At 41.5% G+C, this 27397-nt stretch overlaps 1 protein-coding gene across 1 annotated transcript; it reads left to right on the top strand.

The window, feature by feature from the left end:
- Positions 1 to 4570: 4570 nt before the first annotated feature.
- On the top strand, positions 4571 to 22649 carry LOC132397852 (homeobox protein DBX2-like). The gene is made up of 4 exons (XM_059976602.1): positions 4571 to 4976; positions 8584 to 8679; positions 16635 to 16834; positions 21490 to 22649. The coding sequence occupies exons 1-4, from the start codon at positions 4658 to 4660 to the stop codon at positions 21802 to 21804; spliced, it is 930 nt and encodes a 309-aa protein (XP_059832585.1). The 5' UTR covers positions 4571 to 4657; the 3' UTR covers positions 21805 to 22649.
- Positions 22650 to 27397: the final 4748 nt, after the last annotated feature.

Raw genomic sequence — 27397 nt, 5'->3', positions numbered from 1 at the left:
GACTCTACTATGGTAATTATTCTATTATGGATTTACTAAGTATGCTAGCAAGAAAATGAATTTCAGGATTGTGTATGATATATGTACTTTGATAATAAATTTACTTTGAACTTTGAACAAACGTACTTTGATAATAAATTTTACTTTGACTACTATGTAACTGTTAAGAGTTAAAGCAGGGTTGCAAACAGCAAGTGAAAATTTGGGAGCAAACTTTATTTACTATTCTGGCAAGTCAAATAAATTTTCAACTTTATTTACAGGACATTATCAGTCTGCATTGACTATCAAACATCCATTTGATAACCTGTAGAAAATTATGTTGTACTTGTACTAAATTCACTGGATGTGCTCAACAAGCTGGGCAGCACCTGAGGTTAAAGAAATGGAGTTACCCTTGTCAGGTGAATCTCCCCAGTGAGAGGGTGGTAAATCTGTAGACTTTGATAGCATAGAAGGCTGTGGAGGCCAGTTGTTTGGTGTGTTTAAGGCAGAGGTTGGAAGGTTCCTAAGCAGTAGAGGAGCTAAGGGTTACAAGGGGAATCCATGTGAATAAGGTTGAGAAAAAAAATCAGTCCTGATTGAATGCCAGAGCAGACTCAATGGGCTGAATGGCCTAAATCTACTCCAATATCCTTGATGTCCTTGATGCTGCACACTATTTTCCCCGTCATCTGGAACACCTTCAAAAGGTGATTCCTCAGAAGGGCAGTGTCCATCATTAAGGACCCAGGACATGTCTTCTTCTCATTGCTACTATCAGTGAGGAGGTACAGGAACCTGAAAACAAACCCACAATGGTTTAGGAACCGCTTCTTCCCCACTATCTTTAGATTTCTAAATGGATAATGGTGGGGTGTAGACATGTCTCCACCACAGGAGACATGTGAGCACAGGATACTCCTTTGCTCCACTAGCCTGCAGATCACCCTTGGGCAAGGTGTAGCACCTGCTTAGCAACTCCCCCTATTAGGGTCACGTGAAGCCATGGGTGCAGGTGGTGAATGGCCCTCTGAGCAGCTGGTGCACAAGTCCTGGTCATGTGACCACCGACGCCAGAAGACAATCTTTGAAAAGTATTGACAATGTCTGGGGTCACCCATCACTGCAACACACACAGAATGCTGGAGGAACTCGGCAAGTCAGGCAGCATCTATGGAAAAGAGTAAACAGTCCAGGTTTCGGGCCGAGACCTTTCTTCAGGACTGAGAAGGAAGGGGGAATTTCCCAGAATAACAAGGTGGGAGGAGGGGAAAGAGTTTAGCTGGAAGGTGACAGGTGAAGCCAGGTTGGTGGGACAGGTCAAGGCTGGAGAAGAAAGAATCTGACAGGAGAGTGGACAATAGGAGAAAGAGAAGATGGAGGGGATGCAGTGGGGAGTACAGTAATAGGCAGGTAAGACGAAGTAAAAGGCTGGGGTAGAGAATGGGGGAGGGGAGGAGGAATGTGTTCACCGGAAAGAGAACTCGGTAGTTATGCTCTCAGGTTGGAGGGTACCCAGACCAAAGACGCTGTCCAGAAGAAGACAATGACACTTCCATTGAAAAAAAAATGATCATCGTCAAGACCATGATCGCCTGTGTCATACTGCTCGGCGCACAATGAGTGACACGACATCAATATTTTGCGTTCGTTTTGCATTACTCATTTAACTTAATTTTAAATGTATTTCTTATTATAATATATCTTTTTTTATTTTTATGTATTGCAATGTAGTGCTGCCGCAAAACAACGAAGTTCGAGACATGCCAGTGATATTAAACCTGATTCTGATATCTTGTGGTCTTCTAGTCTAAGATGAATAGTTTCCCATCTCCCCAGTGATATTATTTGAATTTGACCTGAACATTTTCAATTTTATTTCGTATTTACAGCATCTGCAGTACTTGGCATCGGATTAATCTTCCATATGCAACTGTCCTAGAGATACAATATAAAAATAAGGCGCAGGTTTAACGCCTAAACGGCTCCACGTGTTAGAGCGTACGCAAACTTTCTTTGCCCGGGGTGTCACGCATCTTCACCGTTCCATTCGTTTCTAAATATTTGTCGAGTAAATGAAACCTGACCCTTTTGGCCATACCTTGGTGTAGGATGTCTGCATCTACTGTACCGATGCATTTCTGCATTGCTACTTAAATAAACGGTGCCGCCGACAAACGTGTTTCTTTGCTCACGGGGAAAGAACAAACTTTCCTCGCAGTGATAGCCCTTACATTGATTGGGAATGGACAGCTACAAAGGCGTTAAAATAATTAACAAACAAGAGAAAATCTGCAGATGCCGAAAATCAAAGTAGTTCCTCCAGCACTTGTGTGTATTACAAAAAAAATAAATTAAATTAAATTGATATTGCAGCTGTTTACATTGCCAAATTCAGTCAAAATTCCTAAAGACTACAACCCTTCAGTATCCGTGTACGTTCCTCGCAAAGTACTTGTTCGGATCGTACACCAATATATATCGTCAGCATTACACTCTTTTATCCATTCAAATGATGGTGAAATAACAATCAGAACTGCTAAAAAGTAGGCAACATGTATTCTGTGTTGAGTAAAACTGACTTAAATGCAACCAGCAAATTACAAGTGCATTTCACTTCAAAGCCGGAACATTTTAAAACTCCCGAAGACCCTACTCCTTCCCTGCTGCTGACTTGCCCGAGTTCCTCCAGCACTTCGTGTGTGTGTAACTTTCAAACTTCCCTCGAGCACAGTATCAGCGCAAGCTAAACGATTTTACAAAAATATATGCAGTCTGTCTTCTAAGGAAATGTGAAAAAAAATTCTACAATAATTGAACACTGATCAATTATTCTTAAAATGGAAACTTGGGGGAAAAAAAACACACGAAGTTCCTCGATGATTAGCCGAACTTCCGACTCTGGGTTTATAGTTTCCGCCGATTATCAAATGCTCGTTGCTGAAACGAAATTTTATCCCGGAATACTCCCCCAGTCGAGCACGCCAGGTAAACGTCCCAGACTCAGCTTGTAAGTGGCGAATGACTGAAAGCGGCCCGTTATATTATCGGACCATATGCAGAGTTCCCAATATTCATTCGTTTATGAAAAAGTAGTATCCACTAAATTCTACACCGAAATATCTTGAATTGTTAGCGTCCTAAGGAGAGATGTCACACAAAAATAAACAATTGATTTAGATCATGTTTTATACACATTTTGCAGAACCCACGAGTTAAAGACATCCAAATAAACACCATCGAAACCCAAGGCCCGTTCTATTTACATCCAACATTACCGGCGTATGTAAATAGAATTGTTTCAAGATGATCTGCTTATCCGGCTGTCAGCTTTAATTTTGTTCTTCAAGATTTCCCACTCCGTTTCGTCCTTAAAAAGACGGACTGAAATACGACAGCTACAAGCCAAAACTCCGTAGCAGCGCACTTCATCCACTTTCGTTAGTTCTCTGAATTAATCAACTTTGTTAGGGGACGGGATCGTGCAATTAAACAAAACCTCCGTAAATCTCAAAAAAGATCTACATCAGAAACTTCTGAGAACACATATTCTCTGAGTCCTTATAAAAGCAAAGAACGGAATCAATTCCAGTATTTGGAACCAGTTTGAGTGGCGGACATTTTGAACATGTTTGGCCCTCAAACTAACACCAAAAATGAATAATTAGCCATCCCACCTTTAGGATAGTTCACAAATAACATTGAAAACGCCCAGGATTTTTTAAAACGAATTATTGTTGAATATGTTGGTATTTGGTAGCGCGCACGGAATGGTTATTACTGATGTTAACCTGGCGCCAAATAAAACGGAAATGATATCCCAAGATAGTTTCTTTTACTAGTTAGTTTCATTTAAGATTCTCGACGGATTTAATCTGTCGTTTGGCAAAAATGATTTCGGTTTTAGAAAGAGAAACTGCCAGTTAATTTGCCACCTCTGGGTTTAGAAACTGATAAATTAATATACAGATTCTAACAGGTAGATGATCGCTAAAGTCCGAGTGACCCACTTTCGCTCTCAGCGCCAAACTACGAAACGTGGCTGATGTTCACAGGCATCGAACAGTCTGTTTTTTTTAACCAGAGATAGCACTGAGTGAACTCTTTGAGATCTTTAAATTTTTACTTTCTTTTGATTTTTTTTTTGTGATTAGATGTCGGAATTGCAAATTGTGAAATAGGTTTGTAGATATCTGTATAAACACATCAGATTCATATAGATCCCTTTCTGTACCGACACCAGCCGTGTTCAAACAATGCTTAGGAACGTGTTCCCAGTACGGGGGCAGAGATTGTTTTAAAAAAAGTGCCCATTAATGAGCAAAATCGCGTTTGGGTTTTAATCCATCGACTTAACGTTAATGAAATGTGGCATGGTTCGCCATACAGTTGGAATTCGTCTCTACATGGAGTATAGTGCACACACCTCCCATCCTGGTATAATTATGTTATCCCAGAGCAGAATCACATGTAAACTTTCGGGCCAATCACGTCACACTCTGCACTGAGAAAGGAAGGCTCTAGACTTTTTTCCTACAAAAAGTTTTAACATTTTGAAGAGTCGCTCTATAGCAAGGGACGTCCTTTTTCAGCCGCGTTCGTCTTCGAAATTAATTGTAGCGACTAAGGAGAGCAATCGGAGTGCTGTACCACATTATTAATTTTGTTCTCCATCATGCTTCCTAGCCTGATTCCAACATCCTCAGTATCCTGGGAGGTGCTGGGCCAATCTACTCATCTCAATTCACCTCAGCTCCCTGCTTTCCACAACTTGGGCAAAAGTTTTCTCATTGACAATTTGCTTCGGATAAATCCCCCGCTTCGACCGATTCCTGCAGACCCTGTGCCAGTGAAAATGCACCAAACTGCGGAACAAATCGGCCCATCGGGAGGTCCACATCCTACAAGATCCTCCTTTCAGCTCGTTAACCCCTCAGACAACCAGCCGGCTCCAGTCACCTCCACCAGCCAAACAGTCACATACCCCGAAATAGGTAAGGTTTCAGACCATTTCCACTCTATAAAGAAGACCATATTATACTCTGGAGCTTTAATACTTACGGTTTTAACATTGCTTTTTAACCGCGTTGTGTTAAGCTTTAAAATCTTCATTAATTAATGTTATCATGTTTTTGTTAATATCTATTTAACATATATTACTGTAAACTGATTGGATGGAATTATTAATTAGTAATAAATTTCTCATCGATAATTCTGCAATTCCCAAATATTCTAATTTTTTTCCTAATCGTTTTATTTGTCCTCTTAGCTCTTACGTATTTAACGAAATTACTACCCTTTAGACGAAATTACTAACCCTTTATCGAAATTACTAACCCTTTAAACGAAATGACTATCCATTTAGACGTTATCTTTGAGCTGAGAAGTACACCAGTGTAAGGCAGATTAACATAACAGTGGTCCCATAAATCAGGACCTGTCCGCTCTAAATCCGAACTGATGTCAGCTCGGTTGTAGGAGGCTGCATCGCACAATCTGAGTTTACACCGAATGCGTCTTTCTCTAGCTCAGGGATGTTCACAAGTGTTCAAAAAATATTCGGACGAAACAATAACTGTTAACACGCAGAGGTAAATTAACTGTAAAAGTGATAAACACACATGTTGAATCTCTCAGCTTCAGGACAGGCAGTCCATTTCCTCTGTTCAGGCAGGTACATTCACCTGCCTGCTTATCTAATTGGCCGTCTGATTGAAGCATTTTATATTTGTGTTTTAAAACAAAATATCAATAGACCAACACCTGGTTCATTTGAACTCGATAGTCGCACATTTTACACTTGAGATATACTGTATATTAAATTCAGGCTGGTAGTCAGGTATCCTTTGCATTTGACATGATTAAACTAAAAAAAGATGACAATCTCACCACCCCATAAATTCTGATTATAGGATTGATGTTCAATGTCATGTGACCGGAGGTATTTTGGCCAGATTCCATACAGATCAATACAGTGGACTCCTGTTAATTGGGACACATTGGGCCCAGTACATGGCAATAGTAAATGTTGCCAAGGATGGTGAGGTCATTTCATGAAACATACTGGATTGCTTTGTTTCCATAAAGTAAGGAGAAATTTTTAAGAGTATTGTAGAATGTACAACTTATAAACCGTTCATGTTGCCCTCTCCTTACATTTTACAATGCCACTTAAATATTTTAATTCCTGTGTTGAAGTGAATTCTAATGAAATTAAAATTCCTAAAGTAGCCTGAGTTAAAGCAGACTCACAAACAAGCAATAAACAATAGTCTGTTTTATTTATTTATTGAGATACTGCGAGCAACAGGCCCTTCTGGCCCTTTGGGCCATGCTGTCCAGCAATCCCAGTTGAATCTGAGCCTAACCATCAGGCAATTTACAGTGACTAATTTACCTACCAATCAGTACATCTTTGGACTGTGGGAGGAAACCGGAGCATGTGGAGGAAACTGATGCATCATGGGGAGAATGTACAAATATCTTATAGGCAGTGACAGGAATTGAACCTGGGTTGCCTGTACTTTAAGGTGTTGTGTTAATCACTGCTCTACTGTGTTCTGGTACTGATAATAATTTTTCTCATTTTCGTATTTTGCATGACTCAATGCAGTCTCTTAGTTGTAATTCTTGCTCTTTGTGTTATCATTCAAAGGATGCTGTGAGCTATCTGTAGATATCATTGGGATTAATTGAAAGTTCAACTGGTTTTGAATGGCAAATTTTGCATTAATGTAATATAAAATTAAATGGAAAAGATAACTGAAAGCCTAAATAGCCTGTGATCTCCATTGAAAACCTCTTCCAACAGTTTGAAATAGCATCGGTTAAAGCAACTTGGAAGATTTCTGTAAAGCCAGGCTTTTGTTACTTGTTCGGGACAGGGGTTCCCAACGTTTTTTATGGCATGGAACCTTAGCATTAACCGTTGAGTTTGCGGACTCCAGGTTAGGAACCTTTGGTTTGGGACCTCTCTGATGTTTTTGAAAGTAGAAAATACCCCATTTGGTCCTGCAATTACTTCCTTTCTAAGAATTAAAATCAAAAACGATAAAATCCATTTCTAAAATGCTGAAAGATGTTTTGCTGAAATGCTGAAAGGCGAAAGCAAGGAATCTTAAGAAGTTCTTTTCTTCAGTTATATGCAGAACAAAAGGTCTTTTTGTGCTGACTTAGAGTAAAACAAAGTTCAAGCCACATCTAAACCTTTAAAGATACAGAACTTTATTTCTGTTCACGTAAATCGTATCACACAAGAGATTTTGATCAATTTAACAGAGAATTTTAATTTGTGAATCACATACTCCTATTTTCTGTCATCATCATCATATGATGTGAGTAATCACGGACTTCCATCTGTCTTTAATTTGAGATGTTCTAATAAGCTCTTGAAGACTTTCGCCCGTTCATCTCTTGGCGTAACTGATGAATATCATGTGCTGTCAACCACGGCTTTTTCTTCCACAATTTTTCCCAACACTCTAAGGTGTTTGAACTTCTCTTTCCTCAGTAAATGTCCCAAAAATTCCATAGCTGCCATTTTCACAGTGGAGCCCAGAAAAAAACAGGGAACACACCGTTACCTGGCCGATGCACAGTTTTAGACTTAAGCCACATGTACAGTTCCTTGCCCATATAGACTTTGCGAAGTTTCACTTTGAAGATACTGTAGAAATGTGAAATAAGGTCTTGTGGTCGGATGAGACTGAAGTGGAACTGTTTGGCCTCAACATTAGTGGCATGCATGACCTAAATCTAATGCTGCGCATTAGCCAGGTAGCCCACTGTAAAGTATAGTGGGAGTAGCATTTTTTATGGCGTTGCTTTTCAGCAGCAGGGACTAGAAATATTGTCAGGATTGATGGGAAGATGAATTCTGCTAAACACAGAGAGATCCTGGATAAAAACTCACTAGCCTCTAGAAAGCTTGAACTGTTGCGGAAGTTTGTATTTCAGCAGGACAATGACCCAAAGCACATTGCCAGAGCAACCATGGGGTGGCTTCACATGAAGAAAATTAATGTCCTTGAGTGCCCAGTCGGAGTCCTGGCCTTAACTCGATCAAACATCGCTGGCAAGATCTCAAAATATCTGTCCACCACCACTCTCCAATTAAATTGGCACAGCTTGAGCAATTTTGCAAGAAGGAATGGGCAAACCTTGCTCCATTACATTGTGCAAAGCTAACAAAGGTTTATCCAAAAAGACTACTGGCTGGAATAGTTGCAAGAGGTGGCTTAACTAAGTGCTGAGCAAAGGGGAGGGGGGAGATGAATACATTTGAACTACTGACATTTCAGCTTTGAATTTTTAAGTTTTCCATGCCTTACAATTTCCCTTGTTTTTGGGCTTTACTGTGAAAAAAGGAGCATGTGATTCACTAATAAAAATCCTCAGTTAAATTGATCAGATCCCTGGTTGTAATACACATCTATGTGAACAAAGGCATGCAGGCTGAATACTTTTGCAAGGCACTGTATATTTTAAAGTCATGTCTATATTGCTTCAGCATTATTTTAAGACATAATAATTTTCTTGTTTAGATGGGATGAAGTTGGCAGTACAACTGCTTATCTGACAACTTCTGTTCAATTTATATAGGTTTACCGAAATGTTTTCTGCCAAGTTTCCCGCAGGTCCTCTTGGCGTGTTGTGGTGGGTCCTGTCAGCACCGGGTCTCCCCCACTGATTTTCCAAGTAAGTTTTTGTGCTGCATCAGTAATGCCTGATTTGTTTTGTATACCGTAGTAATACGATTTCATGTGGACTGAAAATGCCTCCATGTCAAATGCCACATTACAGCCGGACAGTTAATGTATTGTCATCTCAGTGGATACCATCTCAGTGACATTTTGCAAATCGCCACTGGCTTAAAAAGTTATTAACATCAGCATACATTACGGTGGTATGAAATCATGGCTTATATTCAATCTACCTCAACATTCTTTGCAAAATTTCTTGCCCCCTGGGAAAAAATACTTTTATTTATAAATCACCTATAGAAATTATCACAAATTTGATTCAGCATAATTATAACGAAGAGCATTAGTGCCTTCTCAATATCAAATATAATAACAGGCATTGATGGCACTTTACAGGGATTCCACAAGCAATGTCAAAGTGGCTGTTCAGTGAATTCTGATTTGCAGTGACTTGAGATGAAAAAAATCCCTTGGAAAGCTGAGTTGCAAACGTGAATGCTTTTTGACAAGTGAGGCAGCAAATTCTGGCTGTTTAATGAGCTGAGACTCTTTGAAAACGATTTGAGGGGGCTGCTGCTTTCCCACCGAGCGTCTTACTGTGGCTGTGGCATCCGCACAATGGGCAACAGGGCCGTGACCAATTGCCACTTTCACTTCCTTCATCCACACGCGACCTCGCCACTATTTTTCACAGTGCAGATGAACTTTTCAAATCAGCCTGTGTTAAGAAAGTAGTGGACAGGGGTCAGGTGCCCTTTCATCCGGCCATAAATAAAGGTCTGTTTCCAAGTCTTTGCTCCTGTCTCTCACATTCCACTGGGGGATTCCGCAAAGAACCATCATTGGGATCAGTTCATTGAGACATTAATGAAATCGACTTTTATAGACTTTCAGGGTACATCCTCCTGTCTACCTGAATGGGAGTCAGTGGATCAAAGGAGCAACTCACAGTTTACATTTTTGTTTGGTTGATTCCAAAGAAGCGGGGTTAGCCTAGGAGGAGAGATTGAGTTGCCTGGGACTATACTCACTGGAATTCAGAAGAGTGAGAGGGGATCTTATAGGAATGTGCAAAGGGATAGGTAAGATAGGGGCAGGAAAGTTGTTTTCACTGGTGAATGAGACTAGATCCAGGGGATATGGCTTCAAAATCCAGTGAAAGAGATTTAGGATAGAGATGAGGAGAAACTGCTTTTCCCAGAGAGTGGTGAATCTGTGGAATTTTCTGCCCAAGGGAGCAACAGAAGCTAACTCAGTAAATATACTTAAGACACAGATGGACAGATTTTTGCAGAGCAGGGGAATTAAAGGTGATGGGGAAAAGGCAGGTAGGTGGAGCTGAATCATTGGCCAGATCAGACATGATCTTATTGAATGGCAGAACAGACTTGATGGCCCAGATGGCCTACTCCTGCTCCAATGTCTTACGTTTTGATGTAATATGGTAGTATCTCCAGTTGTCTAAAAGCCCCCAGGTTTTGGCTGCCCACCTGGCAAAGATGACTCCAGGCTTTTTCTTGTGTGCTTCTCTTTCAGCACTTCAAAATGCTGAAATTTCTAGCAGGCCTTTGACTACAGAATGGAATAAGTAAGTTGGAATTTGAGGGAAAAATCTGAGGAGGAAAGACAACATGATGGAGTGAGTGTCTGCCGATGGATGAAACATAAATCTATGGATCTAGGTCTGAGAGGATTCTTAGGATAAGATAGGTTGGATCATGGAGGCATGGAAAGATTGAGAATGAAGTATTTGAGGAGCAGTGTAAGGGCAAAGAGAGTTTATTGGAACCTCATGAAGGAGTAAGATGGTGGCGTTATGAGTGAGTTGAAGTGTGCAGTGAGTAGCAAGTTGAAAAGTTGTATCAGTTTAGGATAGTTATCAAATTCTAAGGTGATAAAGACTTAGATTGGAAGTTCAGTGCAGGGTAGTAATTTAAGGACAGAGAAGACAATGTTCCAAAAATGAGGAAATAAGTGATGTAGTGCAGTTATCGATTCAACTACAAAGAAGGCACAACAGTGGCTGTATTTCACTTGGAGTTTGAGGAGATTTGGTATGTCACCAAAAACACTCACTAATTTCTACAGATGTACCTTGGAGAGCATTCTAACTGGATCCATCACCATCTGGTGTTGGGGGTGGGGAAAGCTATTGTGCAGGAACGGAATAAGCTGCAAATGGTTGTAAACAGTCTGTTCCATCATGGATACTAGTATCCATAACATCCAGGAATATTTCAAGGAGTGATGCCTCAGAAAGGATCCCCATCATCCAGGTTACACCTTGTTCTCATTGCTACCATCAGGAAGGAGCCTGAAGACACACACTCAACGATTCATGAACAGCTTCTTCCCCTCTGCCACCCAACTTCCGAATAGGCATTGAACCCAAGAACACTACCTCACTAATTTTTATTTCTATTTTTACATTTTTTTCTATTATATATTTCATTGTTCTGCTACTGCACAGACAACTAATTTCATGAGAAATGCCAAGGATATTAAATCTGATTTTGATTCTGAAACTGTACATGTAAAAGAATATTTGGCACAGGATCCATCAAAATACTATTTTTTAATTTTTTTTTTGGTTTCTATGTATCCATTTAAGACTTCTTACTCTTTTCCAAAATGCACATATAGATATATTTTATACGCAAAATGTGTGCTGCCTTTGACAGATGAATTCATTAATCCTCTAAACCATGAGTGATATTGGAGAAGCCTTTGGCGGTTTTAGCTTGTCAGATATCACCAGTGCGGGTTGTCTGCTTATCAAAATACAAATTGCATAAATATAAACCATCATTAATCAAATTTCATTGAATCCATGAAACTCACAATGGAATTAAAAGTACTGAAGAAATTCCTTACCATACAAGTTCATAATAGACATATTGATTTGTTCAATAGATAATGGCTGTGTATGTTTCAGTTTTGTTGTTAATAGCTTATTGATGCTCTGGGTGGTTTACTGATTAATCAATAGTGTAAAGAAATGCTAGTATTGTAAAACCCAGTTAGATTGTAGAGTGATATTGTGGTAGGCTGATGGATATGTTATCCAATTAGTGATTTTCACCAGTTACACTGGGCAACAATTTTTTTCAAAATTGTTGCTTCCTCAGAATTTTTGTTTATGATAGACCATCTGAAGCTAAACACAAATATCACTTCAGACAGCTTGTGTCACATAGGTACTTCGAGGAACAAGAAATTAACTTGTATTGAATATAATATGTTTAATTGCTTCACAGAACTGATGCTTTGCAATAGTTCAGCAAAGCTAAAAATGTTTTGTTGATGATTTTCGTTTGTACTCAGTGTCTGAGGCTTCTCACTTTAATCCAACAATAATCAGCCAGTAGTGATGGATTCCAAACGAGAGAAAATCTGCTGATGTTGGAAATACAAAGCAACACACACAAAATGCTGGAGGAACTCCGCAGGCCAGGCAGAATCTCTGGAAAAAAGTACAGTCGGCGTTTCAGGCTGAGACCCTTCAGCAGTGCCAAGGTTCTCAGTGCCAAGAATCTTGTCCAGGATTCCCTAACGGTTAATTTGCAGGTCGAGTCTGTGGTGAGGAAGGCAGATGCAACGTTAGCATTTGTTTCAAGAGGACTGGAATTTAAAAGCAAGGATGTAATGTTGAGACTTTATAAAGCGCTGGTGAGGCCTCACCTGAAGTTTTGTGGGTAGGTTTGAGTCCCTTATCTTAAGAAGGATGTGCTGAAACTGGAGAGAGTTCAAAGGAGGTTCACAAAAATGATTCCAGGATTGAATGGCTTGTCATATGAAAAGCGTATGATGGCCCTGGGCCTGTATGCAATAGAATTCTGAAGAATGAGGGGTGATCTCATTGAAACCTTTCGAATGGTAAAAGGCCTTGATAGGATGGATGTGGAGCAGGATATTTCTTATGGTGGGAGGGTCTAAGACCAGAGGACACAGCCTCAGAATAGAGGGACATCCTTTTAGAACAGAGACAAGGAGGAATTTCTCTAGCCAGAGAGAGGTGAATCTGTGGAATATATTGCCACATGAAGTTGTGGAATCTTTATGTATATGTAACGCAAAGGTTGATAAATTCTTGATTGGTTAGGGCATGAAGGTATATAGAGAGAAGGTGGGAGATTGGGACTGAGAGGAAAAATGGATCAGTCATGATGAATTGATGAAGCAGATGCGATGAACTGAATAGCCTAATTCTACTATATCTTATGGTCTTATGATCAGTCCTGATGAAGAGTTTCGGCCCAAAATGTTGACTGTTTACTTTTTACCATAGATGTTGCCTGGCCTGCCGAGTTCCTCCAGCATTTTGCGTGCGTTGTTTGATGGATTCCAGTTGCCCTGTTTCTCCATGACCACAATGTCCTGGTGAAACCTTTCACCATGCTTGTCACTGACAGTGCCAAGATTTGCAGGGAAGAAATCTAAATGGGAATGCAGAAAATGAATCTTTAGTGACATGTTGCACTTCAAGGTTCTGTGTGCTTGAAGCATGTCGTCAACCAGATGTATGTAGTTTGGTGCTCTGTAGTTGTCAAGAAACTTTTCAACAACATCCTTAAATGTCTTCCATGTGATTTTCTCCAGTCCCACTAGAAGTTCCTCAAATTGCCTATCATAGATGACCTGTTTGATTTGTGGACCAACATAAATGGCTTCCTTAAACGGCATCAATTATTCTGTCTTGAGTTATGAATAGAAATAACAAATATAGGCAATTTCAAAAATTAATGTGTGATAGGGAAATTTCATGGTGATTTCCATGACCAATGGTCCAAAATTCATAGTATATACCCAAAAGTATTAGGAAGCAAAATGGGGAAATAAATGGAATTGCAAATTGTGAATCCAGAATGTTGGGTAAGAAAAGATGCACGTAAAGTAAGGAACAAAAGCAGAAACTTATTTATTCAATTACTAAATGCTACTTTATAATATCTTATACATCTTAGATTGTTAAAGTACATTTATTGAGTATAAGCATATTTCCATACCAAACAAATAAAACCTCCTTGAAATTCAAATGTGCAATGCAGTTGTAAGTTAAAACATGGTTTTATTTTCCTGAGAGATATGCAGTAATAGTTAAGTCCATCTGGATTGGTTTGGGTCAATCTAAAAATTCAACCAAGTGTTTCCTTAAATCAGCCTTATACACCAGATATACCTTGTACAATAGGAGCACATCGGTAGCACATAGAGAACATAGACAACAGGAAGCCTGTGCAGAGAGCCTTTAAAGTTGCACTGGAGTCGCTCCACTCTCTTGACCTCAGAAGTCCAGGTCCAGTGGTACGAGCAAGTGTCACAAACCTGGGTCTTCCCTGGTTACAGTAGATGACCATGACATCTTCTGTGCCTTGTCAAGCCCTTCACTCTCCAAAAAGCATTGCAGAACTGCCTTCCTGGCCATTGGATCTCTTTATAGATCTCCTTCACTAAGTCTGCTGGAGCTGAATTTGCATGCTAGGACAGGCATGTCCCTATCTCTCTGGGGTGTGAGGTCACCAGGTACCCTCACTTGGTTTAACCCACTTGTTGAAGCAGTGTACAAGGGTGTGGTTGCTGTCACATGCTAGCTGGAGCCACAGGTGGGAGCTGGCTGTCTGGTGGGTACCAAAGGTGAGTGAGCTGCCCAAGGACAGTCAGGACAAGCCCCTTCACCAGAGGGACTACCCCTCTCTGGAACACCATACACCCCATTAGGAGCACATAGGCTGACACCATTTGATATACGTCACTCAATTTCTATTACAATCACGATGTCTGAAGTGCACCAATTATTAATAACTCCTGGGAGAAACTGGCCTTTCCAGTAGAGAACTGGTTTGGGACATTTGCACTTAAATTAATTCCTTTCCACCTCACCATCCTTTCATCTTGCAGAGATTGAGTTCAAAGTCTTAACCCACAATCGGCCACTACACCCGTCCACCCAAGCCAGCCCTCTTCAGAGGTATTTCTCCTGCTCATCTATCCAAAATGCGGTTGGTATCTTACACTCCTTCACCTCCTGTTGAAAGTGCTGTATCCATTCTTCAACAGCAAGTGCCAGTGCAAAACTCCAATTCCCACTGATCAGCTGACTGCACACAGGTTCAATTGAGCCTGTGTATTCTGTCTGTCCTAAGTCAGCCTTGAAGTTGAGTATCATGTGATATTCTTCTGATTTGGATAGTTTGTGGTACACAGTAGTTGCACTGGAAGCCTTAGGGTTTGGAAACAGTTGAACTTTAAGGGTAAACTAAGATTAAGGGCACAGTAAGATTTAAAGGTACACGAAGATTTAAGGGCGCACTGAGATTTCTAGACTCATGTTTTCTGCCATATTGGATATTAATGGAGTAGATCCATAGACTTTGTGGTCTCCAGTTGTTTCTTGCTTCTGAAAGAAAGAACATGCAATTGTTGATATGAACTTTAGTCATATAGTCATTGAGCACTACAGGCCATTCAGCCCACCTGATCCGTGCCAAACTATTATTCTGCCTAATCCCATCAACCTGACTTTGAACCGCAGCTGTTCATACCCCTCCTATCCATGTACTTATCCAAATTTCTCTTAAATGCTTTATTGACTTTTTTGAAAACATGGTTTTCTGTTAGATGTCAATTCTGGGGAATTTCTGGCGAGAATCAACAGCAAATCTCATCAGTTTAGCTCAGCAGCCTGAATTCTCACTGAGAGCAAACCAGGGATAAAAAGTTAAAATTTCATACTCTGGCTTATAAAGTGGGAAATATCGATATGAGATTAAGATGGAGCTAACTATTATGTTTTATAACTTCAAAACATTAAAAGAATTCAAAGGAAGACACAGGAGTCAGAAATGCAAGTGTAACCTCCTACTTATTTTAAGCAGGGCGCGCACGTTTCACGTGGTAGTGTGATGACGTGTGCAATTCACGTACTTCTACATATAACCCGTAATGAGTTATTTAAATGAGCAGGAATGCTGAATCAACCAGTATATATACAAGATTACTCAAATATTATTGAAATATTAAATACACTAACATTTCAAACAGGAATAAAAATAATGACTTTAAGATCCACCATATTTTGTTATTCCATTGAATAGTAATCCTCAGAACAAAAATGTACCTTTTTCAGGAAGGAAGTCAGTGTTAAGCGTTAAGGCTTAGCACATCATTGAAATCTTACCCCCCCCCCCCACCCCGCCAGTGCAGCAGTGCTAATTAATCAGTGTATTTTATGAGCTGAATAGTTCACAGGTCCTGTAATTCTCCTCAAATCACTGATTTCCCATGGTTACAGTGGAGAAGGTTGTGAATTAGTTTGCAGAACACAGATAGTTATCGTGCTATTTCCATGTTCAGCTGCAGATGTGCTGTAATGTGCAGCAGATGATCTTATTGCTTATCTGACCTTACGTACATATGTACAAAACAATTATGTATACCATCTTAACTTCCTTTTCCCCAGGCTGAAATGGCTAACATGAGGGGATATAGTTTTAAGGTGCTTGGAAGTAGATACTGAGGGGATGTCAGGGGTAAGTTTTTCACAGAGAGTGGTGGGTGCATGGAATGCACTGCTGGCAGTGGTAGTGGAAGTGGATAGAATAGAGTTTTTTAAGAGACAGATAGGTACATTGAGCTTAGAAAAATAGAGGGCTATATGGTAAGGAAATTCTAGGCAGTTTCTAGAGCAGGTTACATGGACAGCACAACATTGTGGGCCGAAGGGCCTGTAATGTGCTGTAGATTTCTATGTTCTTTGTTCTTAGTGTCTGAGCAATATCCTCCCACGTTTCCCTTCCTTATTGCATGTACATTGTGACGGAGATGCAACATGAAGGTTTTTACTCCCTCATGTTGTGTGGTGGATGTAAGAAATAAAATAAATTCTAATTCTAATTGGGCATCTGTATAAAATGTCCCGTATTCCTAAATATATACTGTTTTGCTCTCCAGTTAACAGTTCTTTCAGGAGCTGTGAATTTCCCCTTTGGCCTCAGGTTAGTCACAATAAGGTGCGACGAGGAATCCTGCGAAGAGTGGTCTTTTCTGAAGAACAGCGGAAGTCGCTGGAGAAGACCTTTCAGAAGCAGAAATACATTAGTAAGGCAGACAGGAAGAAACTGGCCACTCACCTTGGTCTTAAAGACTCTCAGGTACTTTACACCAGTCTATTGAATTCACTCATGAACAAAACCTTATTCTGTAGTTCATATTTTGTACACTAAAGCAGGGTTCTCAACCTGAGGTCCATGAACCCATGGGTTAATGGAAAGGCTCCATGGCATAAAAAAAGGTTGGAAACCTCTGCTTTAAGGTAAGAATGATCACAAAACAGTGGTTGCAGCGGAGATATTCTGCAGAGCCATAGAATGTGCTGATATTGGAGACGGTTCAGAGGAGGTTCACAAGGATGATTCTGGGGATGAAAGGGCTATCAAAGGAGGAATGTTTGATGGTACTGAGTCTGTACTCAATGGAATTGAATTAGAAGGATGGGGGTGGATCTCATTGAAACACTTCGAATGTTGAAAGGGCTAGACAGAGTAGATGCAGAATGATTCCCATGGTGGGGGAGTCTAGGACAAGCGGGCACAGCCTCAGGATAGAGGGGCATCCATTTAAAACAGAGATGCAGAGAAACTTCTTTAGCCAGAGGATGGTGAATTTGTGGAATTTGTTACCACAGACAACTGTGCAGGCCAGGTCATTTGGCCTCTGCATTTAAGGCAGAGAATGATAGATTCTTGATTGGACGTGGCATCAAGGGTTACGGGGAGAAGGCTGGGGAGGGGAAATAAAAGGATCAGCCAAGATTGAATGGTAGAGCAGACTCAATGGGCTAAATGGCCTAATTCTCCTCCTATGTCTTATGGTTTTATGGTCTAATTGTTAAATCACAGAAGGAGGCCTTTCAGCCCAAACCTGTTCTATGGAAAAACAATTCAATCAAATGCATTGCTTCTCTATCATAAATCAGCTCACAAAGCATTCCTATTGATCCCATTCCCCCTCTTAAAACCCTGTAACCTCTTCACTCTTACATTCCCATCAAATTCCCAAACTTTTTTATGCTACAGACCAATACCATTAATCTTCTTCCACCACGGTATTTTGTAATTAAAGCAAATTGTGTAACATTTTAACATTGATCAGTCTGTGGCCATTCTCAACCCAATCTAAGCCTTTATATTTGTAGTTCATTGCATGTCTAAGCTGAGCTGACCTGGAAGCAGAATCCCTTTTCCAGATACTGACACTGAGTTAGACTCGACATCTACTCCTGAGAAAGATACTCAGCTGCGTTATTCCTCAGTAACCACTCCCATGAAATGATGTGCTGCCTGATCCTGCGTCGGAGGCTTCTGTTGGTCAGGTTTGTTGCATCCTAGCTGTCTAGAAGTGCAAACGGAGGCGGTACGATATGAAGAGCGAGCTGTTACCTATGTAGCTGGCTCTCCCTCTCCACACAGCTGAGGAACGGCAGAGACGGATACAGTTTGACTTAAGCGGTGTCGCAGGAGTTGTCAGTCAGCATTGAACTCAATATAGGACTGTCTTAGGGACTCCAGCTCTGGATTTTTCCTAGGGATTCACTTGTGAAACCCACCCTACGAGTGGGTATAGCCACAAGACGGTGGAAGTTTGAGATCAGAGTTTTCCTTCTCCTTGCTGAGCTGCCAACCACAGCTGACGAACCCCATATGCCTGAAGCGACTGGTTTTAAGGTACTAGTAACCTGCCTTTGCCTCTTCTCCTGTCAGAAGAAACGGTTCAGCTGGGCTTAGTAGCTAAGCTCCACATGAGGGCCAGGAGATGGACTTGCTTGTCAGAGGCTATTTGAGATGCATGTCACTGGGAACATTTAATAGGTGGTGGGAGCTTTAGCAGCCTTACGGAACCAAGGTAGAACCTGAGGGAACCAAGGTAGAAGCCAAGGGAACAATGGAATGGAGATACAAGAATCATCCACTCTATCAAGGCCTTTCGCCATTCGATAGGTTTCAGTGAGGTCACCCCTCACTCTTCTAAATTCTAGTGAATACAGGCCCACAGCCATCAAACTTTCTTCAAGCTATTCAATCCTGGAATCATTTTCAAGAACCTTCTTTGAACCCTCTCCAGTTTCATCACACCCTCTCTAAGATAAGGGGGCCAAACCTGCTCGCAATTTACCTGAACGTTACCTGTGCAGATGTTCAAATACAAGGCTGTACAGAAATTTGAACATATTCAATGCAGATTATGTATGTATCTAGTGCAAAGTACACTAAACTTATAGTGCTGACAAAGTAGGCTGTCCACGTCCTGTTTTTAATCATATACTGTTTATCACACTGACTTCTAAACGTACAGTTGGAGTACTGTTTAGAACAATGCTTTACAGTGCAAGCTATCAGGGTTCAATTTCCACTGCTGTCTGTAAGATGTTTGTATGTGTTCCCCGTGACCACATGGGCTTCCTCTGGGTCATAAGTTCTCAACACGAGGTCCATGCCCCCCGCAGTTGGTCAATGGTAGGGGTCCTTGGCATAAAAAATGTTGGGAACCTGATGCTGTAGTTTCCTCCCACATACATTCCAAAGATGCACAGGTAGTGAGCCGTGGGCATGCTGACACTTGCTGGCTGCCTCCGACACGTCCTCGGTCTTCGCTAGTCTTTGACGTAAAACAACGCATTTCACTGCACGTTCCGATGTAGACGTGACAAGTAAAGCTGATCTCTAATCTCTTTAAATCTCTCCAACAATTGTAGTTTCAGAGAGGTCTGAGTGTAAGCTTTGTGCTCATCACATGAGAGATAAAACAGTTTCTCTAAGGACCTGATAAATGACAAATACCAAGCTGATTTAGGTTAAATTTGCATCAAACAATAATAATGGATGATGGATTTGTATGCTGAGCAGAGTCATGGAGTTATAGAAAAGTACAGCACAGAAACAGGCCTTTTGGCTCATCTAGTCCATGCAAAACCATTTAAACTGCCAACTGCCATTGATCTGCACTCGGATCATGGGCCTCCATACCCCTCCCATTTATGTACCTACCCAAACTTCTCTTAAATGTTGAAATCAAGCCCACATGCACCACTTGCACTGGCAGCTCGTTCCACACTCTGATGACCCTCTGAGTGAAGAAGTTTCTCCTCACGTTCCCCTTAACTTTTCACCTTTCACTCTTAACCCATGACCTCTAGTTGTAGTTCCACCCAACCTGCTTGCATTTACCCTATCTATACTGCTAATAATTTTGTATACTTCTATCAAATCTCCTCTCAATCTTCTACGTTCCAAAGAATAAAGTCTTAACCTATAGAATCTTTCCCTATAACTGAGGTCCTCCAGACCTGGCACCATCCTTGTAAATCTTCTCTGCACTCTTTCAACATTACTTACATCTTTCCTGAAGGTAGGTGGCCAAAACTGCACACAGTACTCCAAACTATGTCTCTCCAATGTCTCATACAAATTCAACATAACATCCCAACTCCTGTATTCAGTATGTTGATTCATGAAGGCCAATGTGCCAACTACTTTCGTTACGACCCTATCTACCTGTAAAGCCACTTTCAATGGATTATTGACCTGTATTCCCAGATCCCTTTGTACTACCACACTCCTCAGTGCCCTACCGTTCTCTGTGTAAGACCTACCGTGGTGGGTCCTCCCAAAGTGCAACACCTCACACTTGACTGCAGTAGTTTTGATTAGCTTTGTTACAGGGGACTGTGTATAATGTTGGTGCTTGTTTAGTTAAAGCAAATATTTACCCAGTCAAAAGAACAGTGAGATATTGGAAATGTAAAGGTTGGTGGAGTGGTTACTTTTAAACAAACCAAAACTGCTCGGAGTCTAAGCACGGTGGTGGGGGGAAGGTGGCGGTTGACGCTGTATGACATGCTCCACGAACAACAAAACTCTAAGTTGAAGAAAGTTAAAATGAAGTGTCTTGTAACAATAAAATAAAACTAATGAAACGAAACCTGGCGATAAAATGAAATAAGTGGAATAACCATATTCAAAGTGAAATAAACATTAGGGATCTTAGTGTATTTAAACATCAGCGATAAGCAGTCAAAACTCCACCATGGACGGTCCCAGGCTCAGCTGAGAAAATAGAGATGTTTGGGCATGGAGTTAGCAACCCCATCCCTTAAAAACTCAGGGCTACAGAAGCGCCAGCAGGAGCTCCAAAGATCCCATCCCTGGGAGAGGAGGGATATACCCAAGAAGATGGGCCCAACCTGGAGAAAGGTTGAAGGACTGGTCCAATACAGAGGACTTTACTGAGCTACTGTCAGTGGCCTTTGCCGCTATGGGGTAATGGGGTGGAAAAGAAAAAACTTCAAATGGTCAACAGAAAAAAATAATTCCCTCGATTTGCTCTAACCAGACTAAAACTGAACATAAGACCAAGCATGAATAATCCTCATTTCTACCACACCCCAATCCATGTGACAGATCAATAATAAACACACAACGCAAAATACACCACGGACAGACAGATAATCCACTTAAGAGAGGAAGTTAGTGACCATCTTCTTGCTGAAAGTTCTGTAGCATTCTGCAATGTTGTTGCTATAAGTATCGAGAATTTAGTTTGGTACTTAGCTAAATTGTTTCAGATTTTGTTTAATTTAAGAAAGGCTTTTATATTAGTTTCATACTTTCAAGTAGATAGTTGTTTTAAATTATGAACAATAATGTGATTTTAATATTTTAAGTACAGGAATTTAGAGAACTGAGAAGCTTTTAATTTCATTATTTTGTTATTTGTACTGATGCTGTTATTGATATTTTCAACTCAAAAGGTAAAAATTTGGTTCCAGAATCGAAGAATGAAATGGCGAAATACTAAAGAGAGGGAATTGCTTTCACAAGTATGTTCACTGGAGCACACATTACAAGAGAGACCACTCTCAACTTCTGATTCAAGCAACAGCATCGCAAACGGTCCTGACAGAAAATCAGCATGTATGGGCCAGTCGTCTGTGTGCCAATATGTCGCAGTTTCATCAGCGCCTCAGAGTAGTCACCCTGGTGAGAACAGAGCTCCAGATGTGAAATTAGAATTATTTAAAGCATCCCCACACTCCCACCCTGTACACCAGCAAAAAGACACATAAAATGTAGAAGAGTGTAGCACAGGAACAGGTTCTTTGGCCTACAATGGTATGGCGAACCCGCTAAAAAGCAAATCAAAAAAACACCCAAACACTAATCCCACCTGCCACAATGTCCCTATCCCTCCATCTTCTTTATATTCATGTGCCTATCTAAACGTCCCTTAAGACCCTCGAATGTGTTTGCCTCTACAACCACACCAGGCAGCGCATTCCAGGCATCCAACACTCTCTGGGTAAAAAAATTTACCCCTCACATCCTCCTTGAAGCTGCTCCCTCTCGCCTTCAATGCATGCCCTCTAATATTAGACATTTCAAACCTGGAAACAGATAATCCCTTCCTACTCTTAACATTGCCTCTCATAATCTTATAAACCCTTATCAGATCTCCCTCAGCCTCTGGCGCTCCAGAGAAAACTACCCAAGTTTATCCAGCCTCTAAACCAGGCAGTATCCTGGCAAACCTCTTCTGCACCCTCTTCAAAGTCTCAAAATCCCTTCTGTAGTGAGGCAACCAGAACTGTAACCTGGATATTAAATTCCCACCAATAATAAACTTCATGCGATCTGTTCATCTGTCATGATAGGAACTAGCACAGCTTGGTGAGACCTTTTCTGCATCGATGACACCATGAAACATTGTATGCCTCTAATAATACTGTCGATTTACTTCATTGCATTTAAGCGGTGATTCATTTGTAGATCTTCAAAAGCTAATCTATGGGGAAATGTTTTCATAGTAAAGAATTTGACTGTGAAATGTACATTGTTTTTACACTTGCCCAGCATTTTTCATTTGCCATGTATTATATTTTGATGTATTAAAACAAAACTGAATGAACCGGAGTCTAATAGAGGATTAGATTTGTATTTTGCATTTTACATTGGTAAGAAATACAAGACAATTGATATGAATATTGATATATCTGATTCAGACTCATTTATATATCACATGTATATTGACACATACAGTGAAATGCATCATTTGTGTGAACTGCCAGCACAGCCTAAGGATGTCCTGTGGGTAGCCTGCAATTACTTCACCTGCAAATCTGCCGGGGCTGTCTATTGTGCCTGGTGCTTCCGATGAGGCCTCCTCTACATTGGTGAGACCCATCATAAACTGGGGGACCGTTTCGTCAAGCACCTCCATTTCACCTGCCACAAGTGGGACTTCCCGGTGGCCAAACATCTCAATTCCGATTCTCATTCCCGTTCCAGTGTTTCAGTCCATGGCATCCCCTTGTGCCAAGATGAAGCCACCTTCAGGGGGGAGGAGCAACAGCTTATAATCCATCTGATTATCCTTATGAACATCAATTTCTCCTTCTGGTAAACAAATTACCCCCTCCGGAATTTTACCTTTTCTCACCTCCCTATAACTTCCCCCTGGGTTTCCTCCTCCTTCCCTTTGTCCCATGGTCCACTCTCCAATCAGATTCCTTCTTTTCCAGCCCTTGACCTTTCCTACCCACCTGGTTTCACCTATCACCTTCCAGTGAGCCTCCTTCCCCCCGCCCCACCATTTTTTATTCTGGCATGTTCCCCTCTTCCTTCTCAGTCCTGAAGTATCGACTGTTTATTCATTTCCACAGATGCTGCCTGACCTGCTGAGCTCCTCTAACATTTTGTGTGTGCTGCTCTGGATTTCCAGCATCTGCAGACTTCCTCGTGTTCAGTATTGCATATATTCTGGCATTAAATTTTCCTTTCTGAAAGATGGCAGGTAACAGCTAGCAACACTAAAACAAAAAAAATGTAGGAAGAACTCAGCAGGTCAGGCAGCATCTATGGAGGGAAATGAACAGGTGACATTGTGAGCCAAAACCCTTTGTCACAGAATTTAGCATTACCACCATCTTTAATCAATATAGGCATTGATTTTTATAACTATCTTCTATTAATACAAGTCTGGTGATGCCCGATCCTGCCCAACATTGATAAGAACCATGAGCCTGATTAATACTTGGTTGGGAAATCCACCTGGTAGTACCTTAACTTTACCTATGGGTGGTGCTGAGATGAAAATGGAAATAACTTGTATTGTTTCTAATATATAAATAACTTGGATGACAGGATAGGGAGTATGATTAGAAATTTTTCGTGACATAAAAACTGGAGGAGTTACTGTCTTGCCACTGTCAGTAAGGAGTTTATCTGTTCTCCCTGTGACCGCACAGAGTTCCTCCCAGTCCAAAACTGTACCGGTTGACAGGTTAATGGGTCATGTTAAATTGTTCTGTGATTGAGCCAAGGTTAAATTAAGGGTTGTTGGGTTGTGCACTCAAAGGGCTGGAGGGGCCTATTCTGTGCTGTACCTCGAATCAATAAATAAAATTAAAAGCTAGGTTTATTAAAGATACAATGGGACGTAGATCAGCTGAAAAATTGGGCAGAGCAGAGGCAAATGGAATTTAATCCAAGCATGTGTAATGCGCTTTGGGAGATTGCACTCTGGTAGGGCATATGAATAAATGGACCATAGGGCACTAATGTACAGAGAGACCGTAGCTATCTAAAGGTGGTGTTGCTGGTGAAAGAAAGCATTTGGTATGCTTGATTTGATTGGCCGAGGTGTTGTTTACATGCTGTGATGTCATGTTGCAGGTGCACAAAGCATTGGTGAGACTGTACTTGAGTGTATTGTGTGTGGTTTTGGTTATCACCGATGTGGTTGCAATGGATTGGAGAAGAGTTTCACCAGGACGTTGACTGGAATGCAATGCTCTGGCTACCAAGAGACATTGAATAGGCTGGGTTTGTTCTCTCCTGCACCATAGGAGGCTGAGTGGTGACCTTACGTAAAATACTGGGCCACATAACACAGGAACTGGCTCTACAGACTGCAATGTCTGTGCCAACGATGATGCCAGTCTAACTAATTCCATCTGTCTGTATATTGTCATAATCCCTCCATTCTCTGCCTGTTCATGTCCATGTCCAAATCATATCTGCTTTCATCACTTCTACAAGCAGCACAATCCAGGCACCAACCAATCTCTTTGAAAAATAACACACCTTGCACAGCTCTCTCACCTTAAACCCTTGCCCTTTTGACATCTCCACCCTAAGACGAAGACTGACTACCCCATCTATGTCCCTCATATTGAACAGCGTATTCCACAGTCTCTGAAGCCCTAGAGAAACCTCCAAGTTGTCCAGCCTTTAATGATCTCTCTATGGGGTGGTGGGGTGGAGATACGTCTCTACCAAAGGAGGTGTAAGGTGCTCCTTCCCCCCGCTGGCCTGCAGGTCATTCTTGGGCAAGGAGTAGCACTGTCAGGTTATGTGAGCCGCTGGTGCAGATCATAAGTCCTGGTTATGCAATCACAGATGCCAGAGGCAGACAATCTCTGATGAGTATCTCTAATGGCTGGGATCACCCATCTTGTAAAGACACTGCCCAGAAGAAGGTGATGGCAAACCACTTCTGTAAAAAAAATTAACAATCAAAGACCATAATTGCCCACATTATACCACAGGGCTCTTAATGAACAAACAACTGCGTAACACTGCATGCTAGTAGCGGGCAGAAAGAATGCTTGACTTGGTTCATGGGTTTCAGTCAGGTAGACTATTTTGTCTTGGGTGGATTTTAAAGGGACATCTCCAAGCTTTTCTATTTGGTTAAACTTTGGAATCTTTGAAAGATTCACAATCGATTACAAAACTGAAGTCACCTAAGTGTGGCCTAACCTAGGATTTAGTAAAATGACAACTTCAATCCCTGCTTTTTACATTCAACACCCCAACCATTTATGCTGCATGCGTTTCCAACTACCCAATCTGCTTGTGTTGTCACTTCCAGAGAACTATGATTTGCACCCCAATATCGTTCTGTATGTTAATGCTTGTCACGGTGAGCACTGGCAATGACTGAACCCAGGGGCAGAGGAACGGCAGACTCCCATGCAGAGATGGAAACAGGAGGTTATACATACGAATACCAACTCAACATCAGTGGCATAACTGAGCGACACTGCAAGACAAATCACTCTCCACAAACACAAAAGGAGGAAAAAGGAGCATATGATTCACAAATAAAAATGTTCAATTAAATTCTATTAACAGTAGAGATGCCAGGCAGGATAATTGAATGCTCCTCTTACGGGATGTGGGAGGCAGGGGGGCATCTACCGTCCCTGACGACTACAACTGAGAGAAGTGCAGCCGGCTGCAGCTTCTTACAGAGTTGGAGCTGGAACTGGATGAGCCCCAGACCATTCGGCTGGATGAAGGGGTGGTAGAGGGGGCATCTAGAGAGGTACTTACATGTAGACAGGTAGGTCACAGGAAACTGAGAGTCAGGAAAGGGGAAAGGGGTTAAACAGCCAGTGCAGAGTACGTCTGTGGCCATTCCCCTCAACAACAGGTAATCCACTTTGTTAAACCCGTTTGGGGGCATGACCTAGCAAAGGAAAATGACAGTGGTCAGGCCCCTGGCACTGAGTCTGGCTCTGTGACCCAGAAGGGAAGGGGGTGTGGAGAAGCAGTGATAGGAGGTTCATTACTTAGGGAAACAGAAAAGAGGTTCTGTGGGTGAGAACGAGATTCTCAGATGTTCTGTTGCCTCTGGGTGCCAGGGTCCAGAACACCTCCGATTGAGTCGTCAGTATTCCTAAAGATGGAGGTTCCATGTAGGTACCAGTGAAATAGGTAGGAGGAGTGATGAGGTTCTGCAACGAGAGTCAGGGAGATAGGTGCCAAGTTAAAGGTCTGGACCTCCAGGGTGGTGATCTCAGGATTGCTACCCGTGCCACGTGCTAGTGAGGCCAGAAATAGGAAGATTATATGGTTTAACACGTGGCTAAGAAGTTGGTGTAGGAGGGAAGGCTTCAGATCATTGGGCTGTCTTCCAGGAAAGGTGGTACCTGTACAGAAGAGATGGTGTGCACCTGAAATGGAAGGGGACTAATATCCTAGCAAGAAGATTTGATAGTGCTGCGGTGGGCGGGGGGGGGGGGGGTGGAACTAGAGTTGCAGGGGGATGGGAACTAGAGTGCCGGAACAGACAGTGGAGTAGTTGTGAGGACAGATATGTTGGTGAGACCTCAGACAAAGTTAGGGATCAAATGTTGAGCGTGGTTTGACTAATGTCCTTTGAGCTGTAATTGCAGTAAGACTTAGACAAATCAGAAGAATGGGCAAGAAAAGTGGCAGATGGAATAAAGTGTTGGGAAATGAATAATAATGCATTTTGGTAAAAGGAGCAACAGTGCAGACTGTGATCTAAGTGGGGAGAAAATTCAAACAGCAGAGGTGTAAAAGGGACTTGGGAGTCCTCGTGCAAGACTCTCAGAAGGTTAATTTACAGGTTGGTCAAGAAGATTCAGTCACTTAGTGATGCACCATCAATAACTCTCTCTGAGATATCGGCTTTTACTGACTGGAAGAAAGAACAAGCAGTAGTTGACCACCATACTACATCCTGGAGACTGAGGGCCGGGCTCAGGCCTCAATCGCCTTTATACTGGGGTCTGTGGGAGGAGCCACGGTCAGTGGGAGGGGCCACAGGAGCCGTCAGGAGGGGGCGTGTCCAGACAGGTATATGTAGTTCACCACACTTAGCTTTCAAGATGAGGTAATACATTGGAT

The sequence above is a fragment of the Hypanus sabinus genome, chromosome 8 (assembly GCF_030144855.1).
Source record: "Hypanus sabinus isolate sHypSab1 chromosome 8, sHypSab1.hap1, whole genome shotgun sequence".
Classification (NCBI taxonomy): Eukaryota; Metazoa; Chordata; class Chondrichthyes; order Myliobatiformes; family Dasyatidae; genus Hypanus; species Hypanus sabinus.
The sequence above is the reverse complement of the archived record's forward strand: the minus strand, read 5'-3'. Positions and strand labels throughout refer to the sequence as shown.

Coding starts and splice junctions, on each gene's coding strand:
- LOC132397852 (XM_059976602.1), top strand. CDS start 4,658: ATGCTTCCTAGCCTGATTCCAACATCCTCAGTATCCTGGGAGGTGCTG. Junction 8,680..16,634: donor CTCCCCCACTGATTTTCCAA/GTAAGTTTTTGT, acceptor TTTGCTCTCCAG/TTAACAGTTCTTTCAGGAGC. Junction 16,835..21,489: donor TTGGTCTTAAAGACTCTCAG/GTACTTTACACC, acceptor TCAACTCAAAAG/GTAAAAATTTGGTTCCAGAA.